This window comes from Phaseolus vulgaris, chromosome 11 (assembly GCF_000499845.2).
Source record: "Phaseolus vulgaris cultivar G19833 chromosome 11, P. vulgaris v2.0, whole genome shotgun sequence".
Lineage (NCBI taxonomy): Eukaryota > Viridiplantae > Streptophyta > Magnoliopsida > Fabales > Fabaceae > Phaseolus > Phaseolus vulgaris.
The window spans coordinates 6,283,248-6,292,539 of NC_023749.2; the positions used below are offsets into that span (position 1 = coordinate 6,283,248).

Genomic DNA, 9,292 nt, shown 5'->3' on the forward strand with positions numbered 1-9,292 from the left:
CTAAATTATCTTGGAAGGCAAAGTGTCTCAATCCTCAATTCATCCCAATTTCAACATCAAATCTTTTTTCTAGGCAATGAAGTTACTTCAGAATGTAACAAAATAAAAGTATTGCAATCCCAATGTCAAGCAAATCAAGAAAATTGGGCCCACCTTTGTGCCCTAAAAGTTGTGACACAGCCCAATTGCTCTCCTTTCCCAGCCCAGCACTCTCCATACCTAGTTATCTTCATAGATAAGTTTTGTAGACCCAAAACAAAGTTAAGAATGATGCTACTCATGAGCTGAAAAGTGAAAGAATGATGCTAACCAATTTGGTTTCTTCTATATGTTGAATGTTGATATATTGACAATTTTATGTTAAATTAATTAAAATTAAATAATTTGATTTTTTCATATTACACATAATAAAAATTATACTTGACACTACATTATCATAATATAAATCAAATCAAAATTATATTAGAGAAATCACACTTATAAACTAATTCATTTTAGTGTTTTAAAGTAACATTTTACCTGTATTTATCACAATCAATCAGTTGTTTAGTAATAACATATTATAATTTGGTTACACTGGACGTATGTAGCACATATGCGGACACTGACAGAATATGCGATATACTAAAATGTAAGATACGGGGACACGGATCTATATATTATATAGTTTTGAATTATATAAATTGAAAAATAAAAATTGATGTGTAAAAGTATGTTTCATATTCTTTTGGGAGTAGGAAGATATTTTTCATGACTGGTTCAAAATAATTTATTCCTTATTTTTATAATCATAATAAAAATTTATACAATAAATTTGAGTTTTTAAAAAATTATTGTATTTATACCTTTTAAAATTGTGTTAGAACCGCACTAAAATTTTCAAAAATCCAAAAAATATTTTTTGAATTGAACACTTCATCGATTAATGTCCTAGTAGTATCGACATTGATAACCCAAATATAAAGAGAAGTGTGTCGATCCAGATGTAACATTGGACTCTTGGACTCCTAATAGATAGAGAGAGCAGGTGAGTCTTACTGTCGTAGTTTTTTTTTCAAAAAGCATGTTTTGATTATTGTGTGTTTGTTTTTGTTTTGTTTGTAACGGTCGCATGATGCGATAAACGTCCCAGGTTTAACGCCGTTATACTCGGCCATTACTTTTGGATTGCGGCCACAGTTTTGAAACGTCCCTCCACTCATAAGCAGATAACGGTAACGCCTCCTTCAGTTTCCATTTTTTCTGTGTTTCCATTTTCACTTTCTCCCTTTGTCTTACCTTTTCTTCCAGCTTCCATAACAGAGACACCACTCCCTCTTTCTCTATCTCTCTCTTTCGCCCGCTCACATTTTATATTATTATTCATCTCTCTCAAGGATAAAGTTTCTGACACTGCAAAATTCCATTTGAATAAAACAACCTAACTAACTGCACATTCTAAGATAACGATTATTCTTCTTCCGAATTTCAATTTCACACTCCTTCGAACCACACGTTTTGCTACCATTGCTTCCGGTTTCAATTCTTCAACCAGGTTTCAGCTTCGAATTTGTTAGGAGCAATGGAGGCTCAGCAGAGAAGAGGAGGATTGGTGCCGTTATCGCCGTCGCAGACGGTGCGCTCAGGCGACAAGCAGGTGCGAGATCTGCGATCTGCGGATTCTAATTCCACTGGTCACAGCAAGTTCGATAAGGACAAAGGCGTCAATGTGCAAGTGCTCGTTCGTTGCAGGTCACTGAGTCGAACTCCGACTTTCACTTCATTGAGTTCGGTTTGTTTGTGACTCCGTAAAAGTCGCTGATGGAGTTTATTTTGCTCTTGCTTTTGTTTAGGCCGTTGAGTGAAGATGAAGCGAGGTTGAACACGCCGATCGTGATTTCGTGTAACGAAGGTAGAAGAGAGGTTTCGGCTGTGCAGAATATAGCCAACAAACAGATCGATAGAACCTTCGCATTTGACAAGGTTTTTTCGCGTTTTTGGTTTTTTATGTGATGGCTTTTTTGGTAATGTGAAATTCGAAGAGTTATTGTTTTCTATTATTTGAAGTGTGGATTTTATGACTTCTTCATTCTGGTGAATATATTTATATTCTTGAACTGAATATGGAATGATCGAGTACCTCATAAGTCACTTGTCTCGTTCTCTATCCATCAGAAATAACAATCACGACAACAAACTGTTACACTTTTTTTTTATCTTCTTTTTTGCGGATTATTCACTTTGCAATCGTGCATTAATCGGGATTGTGTTTCTTATGGAATAGGTTTTTGGTCCGAACTCCAAGCAGAAAGAACTGTATGAGCAGGCCGTGTCTCCTATTGTGAATGAAGTGCTTGAAGGCTATAACTGCACCATTTTTGCGTATGGTCAAACAGGGACAGGGAAGACGTACACAATGGAAGGAGGTGCAAGAAAAAAGGTAATTTTTTAGCTTGCATAGCTTTCTATAGTATTTCTTGTTGCTTTGAGATAAATCTGTTCATTTCTCTGTTTTTTGGTTATGTAGAATGGAGAGTTTCCGAGTGATGCTGGTGTCATCCCAAGAGCTGTGAAGCAGATTTTTGATATATTAGAAGCTCAGAATGCCGAGTATAGCATGAAAGTAACGTTTCTAGAGCTTTACAACGAGGAGATAACTGACCTTTTGGCCCCCGAGGAGACTTTAAAATTTGTGGATGACAAATCTAAGAAACCTATAGCTCTCATGGAAGATGGAAAGGGGGGTGTTTTTGTTAGAGGTTTAGAGGAAGAAGTTGTTTGCACTGCAAATGAAATTTATAAGATATTGGAAAAGGGCTCTGCGAAAAGGCGAACAGCTGAGACTCTTCTTAACAAGCAAAGCAGTCGCTCCCACTCCATATTTTCTATCACTATTCACATTAAGGAGTGTACTCCAGAGGGTGAAGAAATGATTAAATGTGGGAAGCTAAACCTTGTGGACCTTGCGGGCTCTGAGAATATTTCACGTTCGGGTGCAAGAGAGGTATCAAATGATTATGGAATTTATTTTGGGCAGCATCCATTCAAAATATATAATTTGGAACAGTGGGACAGCTTTACTGTTTTGTGAGAATATTGATATTGAAAAAAAAAAAATACCCCTTGTCTATTTAGTCATCTTTAATTCTGGCATTATCTTTAGCTCACTTTTATTTATTCTTGATCATTTGTTTGAAAAGAGTAAAATGTTATTGCCTTTTTGAGCTTCACTTGTGAGACAATGCTCGCAGGGAAGAGCGAGGGAAGCTGGGGAGATAAATAAAAGCTTGCTTACTCTAGGTCGAGTGATTAACGCTTTGGTGGAGCATTCAGGTCATGTTCCTTATAGGTAAGAGTGACTATCGTTCTGGTTATTTATCGTTTGCGTCTTTTGATTCTATTTTCAAACCCAGAGAAAAATGCTTTTGTATTATCAAGTTGTCCCGTTATATCAGGGATAGCAAATTAACAAGACTGTTAAGGGATTCCTTGGGCGGTAAAACCAAGACGTGCATCGTTGCTACAATATCACCTTCTATTCACTGTCTGGACGAAACTCTTAGTACCTTGGATTATGCACACCGTGCCAAAAATATCAAAAACAAACCAGAGGTGATTTTCATTGTTCCTACTTTTTTTGTCAACCTTACCATGCTTTTTTTTCTTATCACAGATCCGCAGTGCAATATATCTAATAGTTTGGAGTTCAATACTTTGTTAGATCAATCAGAAGATGGTGAAATCTGCACTCATTAAGGATCTGTATTCTGAAATTGATAGGCTGAAGCAAGGTTGTCCAGTGTTTAAATAATAAATAGTTTGTTAGTCACTTAGCATTCTCCCTCCTTCAGTTTTCTCAAAACAGAGAAATTTGCACCATGTTAATAAACTATTTTTTATTTCATCGTTCTGTGCTGAAATGTTGATTTTTTTATTTATTTCTGTGGTTTGTAGAGGTGTATGCTGCAAGAGAGAAGAATGGAATTTATATACCGCGTGATCGTTATCTTCATGAAGAAGCGGAGAAGAAGGTTTCTCTAACCGTGTCTTAATAAGAATTGGGAATAAAGTTTTGCTTTTGAGACATTTGCTATTGCTAAAACTGTATATTCTATAGGCCATGGTTGAAAAGATAGAACGCATGGAACAAGAAGCAGAGTCCAAGGATAAGGTATTTTCCGTCGTAAATTATTCCAATACAGGTACAGTCACTTGAATATTGAAAGCATCTCATTACTTGTGAGCAGCAACTGGTGGAACTTCAGGAACTCTACAATAGTCAGCAACTTTTGACAGTCGAGCTAAGTGATAAACTAGAAAAAACTGAGGTAAAAAAAGTTCATAAGAGATGGCTGTACCTAACTGATTTTTCTTTGTTTTGAACCTCGGCTCTGGTTCAAGAATTAAATTTACTTATGGCGTATGCTATCTCAGAAAAGTCTTGAAGAAACTGAGCAGTCATTACTTGAACTTGAGGAAAAGCACACACAAGCAAATGCAACAATTAAGGAAAAGGAATTCCTAATATTCAATCTACTGAAATCTGGTTAGTGAAGTTAATTGTACCTCCTATTCTCTATCAACAAGCTGTTTGAATATACCCTCTACCATACTTTTTTTGGATTGGTTGTTCAAAATCATTTTCTCCTCATTCCAATGTGTGATTTTTCTCCGTTTCTGCATCTTCCAGAAAAAACACTCGTGGAGCATGCAATTGAGCTACGAGCTGATCTTGAGAATGCTGCATCCGATGTGTCAAACCTGTTTTCTACAATTGGTTAGAATCATTTTTCAACTGGTTATTCTATTGGGCGTCGATTAGAGGGAATAACTGGACATCACATAAGTTTTTTTTTTTTTTTTAACCTTAGAACGGAAGGATAAAATTGAAGAAGGGAACAGATTACTTATCCATAAATTCCAGTCTCAGTTAGCTCAACAGCTAGAAGATTTGCACAAGACTGTTGCGGCATCTGTAATTCAACAAGAGCAGCAACTGAAGTCAATGGAACAAGATATGCACTCTTTTGTATCAACAAAGGCAGAGGTGGGTTTCCCGTATGAAATGATGCTTGTTATTTATCTTATCAGATTAACAAATTTGTTTTGGTTTGCCTCTTTCAGGCTATTGAAAATCTTAGAGTACAGGTAGGAAAATTAAAAAACATGTATGGTTCCGGCATTGAAGTTTTGGACAATTTAGCTGAGGAGCTTAAGGGAAATAACCAGTTAAATTTTGAAGAGTTGAATTCTGAAGTAGCCAGGCATTCATCTGCCTTGGAAGATGTAAGTGTCTCTTAAACTTTATAAGTTGATTGATTCCTCGTGAGTTTTCTTGGTGCTTTTAATGTAATTTTTGTACTTCAGCTTTTTGGAGGAATTGCATTAGAAGCCGATTCATTACTAAAGGATCTTCAAAGTAGTCTCCAAAAGCAAGAGGCCGAGTTAACTGCTTATGCTCGACAACAGGAAGAGGTGCGTGATTTCTGGTTTGTTGGGTGAACTTCAGAGTTAGAGATGCTAAATTCTATTTTTATTGCATGCAGGCACATGCCAGAGCAGTCGAGAACACACGTGCAGTATCTAAAATAACTGTGAACTTTTTTGAGACATTACACATGCATGCATCCAATTTGATCCAAATTGTGGAAGAATCACAATGCACCAATGACCAGAAACTGGATGAACTTCAAAAGAAGTTTGAGGTGACTGAAGTACCTTCTTTTGTGGAATTTGCACAAATCACGATTGGAAAATTCTTAATACTCCTCCTTTGCATTTTAACTTTTACACATCTTATTATTTATTGGGTGTAGGAATGTACTGCATATGAAGAAAAACAACTTTTGGAGAAAGTGGCAGAAATGCTTGCTATCTCTAGTTCTAGAAAGAAAAAACTGGTAGCTGTTTCTTTTAGACAGTCTAATCTCCCTTACACTAGCTTCCGTTACTACCTGACTGTAATTCCTTCCCAATCTTTATTTGCTTGCCAGGTTCAATTGGCAGTTAATGATCTTCGGGAGAGTGCAAACATTAAAATCAGTAAGCTGAGGCAAGAAACATTAACCATGCAAGATTCCACTTCTTCTGTTAAAGCAGAATGGAAAATTCACATGGAAAAAACGGAGTCCAACTATCATGAGGATACTTCAGCGGTAGAATCTGGAAAGAATGACCTTGTGGAGATTCTTCGGTACTGGTATGGAATATGGATGTTTTGTCCTTATTATTATTCTCTTCTGTTCACTGAGCCCCACCCTAACCAAACCATTGTACAGCCGCAAGAAGGCCGAAGTAGGTGCACAACAATGGAGAAATGCTCAGGAGTCCATACTTAGTCAAGAGAAGAGAAATGCTGCTTCTGTGGACACTATTATTCGGTAGGTTTTTCATTCCTTGCTAAGATCAAAACTGTCAATATATTTTGTTATCTGTTCATTTTTTTTTTCCAATTGGTTTCTAACAGGGGAGGAATGGAAGCTAATAATCTCGTACGAGCCCGATTCTCAGGTGCTGCGTCAACTACTCTTGAACATGCAGAAATATCAAACAAAGCTATTAACTCTTCCATTGAACGTAAGTACTTGCTCTCATATCTATGTACTATAAATGCCTTGGTAAATCATGCCACAAATGTCACTTGACAAATTATTTATGCTGGCCAGATTCGTTGCAACTTGATCACGACGCTTGTGGGAATATAAACTCTATGATTATCCCATGCTGTGGTGACTTGAGAGAATTGAAGGGTGGTCATTACCATAGAATCGTAGAGATAACTGAAAATGCAGGGAAATGTCTTCTCAATGAATACATAGTAAGGGACTTCAAGTACCAATTCCTTAGTACGGACATATGTATAGATTCTGATAACGAACAATCCTTGTGTATAGCATGCTTGAAGTTTACATAAACTACCTTTCTCTCACTCTCAAGGAAATAGGTGTTTGTGTCTTGTCTTGTGGATTCTAATATTGTTTAAACTGCTATGTGAAATACAGGTAGATGAACCATCTTGTTCAACACCAAGAAAGAGACCCTTCAATCTGCCCAGTGTTTCGTCCATAGAAGAACTGAGAACCCCACCATTTGAGGAACTAATGAAATCATTCTCGGATTCTAAATCTCCAAAACATTCAAATGGTGATGTTAGATACATTGGGGCATATGAAGCTGCACAATCCGTAAGAGATTCCAGAGTTCCCCTTATAGCAATCAACTAGAGCAGTCAAAACACTGTAAATACCATACTGTTCAAATGTATTTCCTTACAAATTACAAATTTCATTTATTTTTTATTTTGGAAAGAGAAAAAAGAACAAAGTATCTCTCTGGAGGCAGAAATATGTAGAAGGTTACCCTTTTTTAATACAGTTTGCTTCCACGTGGTACATCCATTGTTGATGTCAACTAACATTTGACAGTTCATTGAGTGAAAGAGAAAGACAAAACTGGAGGGTTAATTTGATGGCAGGGTATCTAGAGAGTTCTTAAAATCTCATTATATTCTTTACTTGGGTTTATACAATTATCCAATGCATTAACATCTTGATCTTAATAGATTTGAAACATATTTTACAGGTAAAATAAGAATATTGTTAGATGCAACACCACGTCAGGTTAGCTCCTACCTCCTTAATCCGTACACTAGTAGCTATACGTAAATTATGATCGTTAGATTACGTAACTTGATAAAAAAGAAGCTATTTATGTGATGTAAGAAAATCCACCTTCCACACCTTCAATATTATCACATCCTATTCTACCTTCTCCAACAAATCAATGTACAGTAATTCTGCATCTCTAGCAGTGGTACAAGTGGCCACCAAAAAAAAAAAACACAACGTATTAGGCTTGATTCTCCATGAAATATCTTAATGCAAATTGCATTTTAGTGCATTGTAATATGCAAAAGCAATCAAACATCAAGTGAAATTACAATCAGAATAATTCTAGTATACCTGAGAATTCATCAAATAAACTTGCCCATATAATTCATCATCAAATTCTTCGTTTGTAGAACTTTCTGGGTATAATCTATCTCTTCCTGAGCAATATAAATTAGTTCTGATTTGTTTCATTTTGTTTATTTTTGATAAATTAATCTAAATTTGAGTTAGAATGGTAAAATATATTGAGTAGGTTATTTATTTGGTAGGTTAGTTATTATGTGTTGGGAAATAACATGTAAACAATTGAAGTTTAGTTGGTAGGTAATTTATGTATTCTGAAATATGAATCGATAAATGGAGTTAGAATTATAAGTGTAGATAAATTAAGTTTGGTAGGTTAACACATAATTTGGGATTTGGTTTCAATGTTAATAATGACTTATAAATTTGGGCTTGGTAGGTTAATATGTGTGTATAAAGTAAATGGATATTCACCATAATGATAAATATCACCTTCATAAAGTCTTAAAAAGAGTATCACAGTGATACAAAAATTCACACCTTAGAAGTATCTAGAATGATAAAGATCCAATATCCAAAATAATCACACCATAAAAAAAAGCACACTGAGAATATCATTAATAATGTCCTGTGATACAATTAAACACACCAATTTAATATACATTTAAAAGTCGTTAGTTAAGCATAATTTGTAAATATAATATGCCTTGGAAGATAAATTTAAGTATTGTGAAATTGCAAATTAAAGGTAGATGTTGGGTTAATAATATTGTTTGAAACAAGCAAAATGAGTAACAAATCTCTGTTGTCATATTTTGATTTTGATTTTCCATATAGTGAAGGAAAAAAACTAATTTAAGCTTCTTTATATGGTCAACAAATGGAAAAAAAATCACAATCCTATTTTTTATTGCGACTAATAAATTAATCACTTCATGTTGTTGGGGCTAATTCATATTTTTCTTAGTATACACATGCTCTTTATCAATCTCCGTAACTAGAAAAAGAGAAACATGATATTTTTTTTGATATTATTTCCTTGATGTCAAAAAAATTCAATAGCTCATGGTTTTAATCAAAGTGTTGATAATAATGAAGTATAAAATAAAACATGATTATGCTTCGTTTATAAGATGATTTTTTTTTTTATAAATAGCAAATCATTTAAGACATAAATATTTATTCTCTCATACAACATTGTCCACTTTTTTTTTTCTAATAAACAATATGTTTGCTTAAACGATGAACGCATAGTCTTAAGTTAATATAATATTTCACAAACATATTTATGTTTATTCTACGTTGTAGAGAAAGTTCATTTCCTTCTAAGATTTGCAAAAAATTATGTCACAACACTCTTTTAGTAAATGAATTAAAGTTGTTCTATTTCAACAATTTCC

At 34.7% G+C, this 9,292-nt stretch overlaps 1 protein-coding gene across 1 annotated transcript; it reads left to right on the forward strand.

The window, feature by feature from the left end:
* The first annotated feature begins 1,152 nt into the window (after positions 1–1,152).
* Positions 1,153–7,447, forward strand: LOC137826041 (kinesin-like protein KIN-5D). The gene is made up of 23 exons (XM_068631887.1): positions 1,153–1,214; positions 1,535–1,731; positions 1,833–1,962; positions 2,264–2,419; positions 2,507–2,983; positions 3,231–3,328; positions 3,435–3,591; positions 3,701–3,770; positions 3,934–4,010; positions 4,097–4,150; positions 4,227–4,307; positions 4,414–4,525; positions 4,670–4,756; positions 4,851–5,026; positions 5,104–5,265; positions 5,347–5,454; positions 5,526–5,684; positions 5,796–5,879; positions 5,973–6,178; positions 6,258–6,359; positions 6,446–6,555; positions 6,645–6,796; positions 6,981–7,447. Exons 2-23 carry the CDS (start codon positions 1,562–1,564, stop codon positions 7,200–7,202), a joined length of 3,150 nt encoding a protein of 1,049 aa, XP_068487988.1. The 5' UTR covers positions 1,153–1,214; positions 1,535–1,561; the 3' UTR covers positions 7,203–7,447.
* The last annotated feature ends 1,845 nt before the right edge of the window (positions 7,448–9,292 follow it).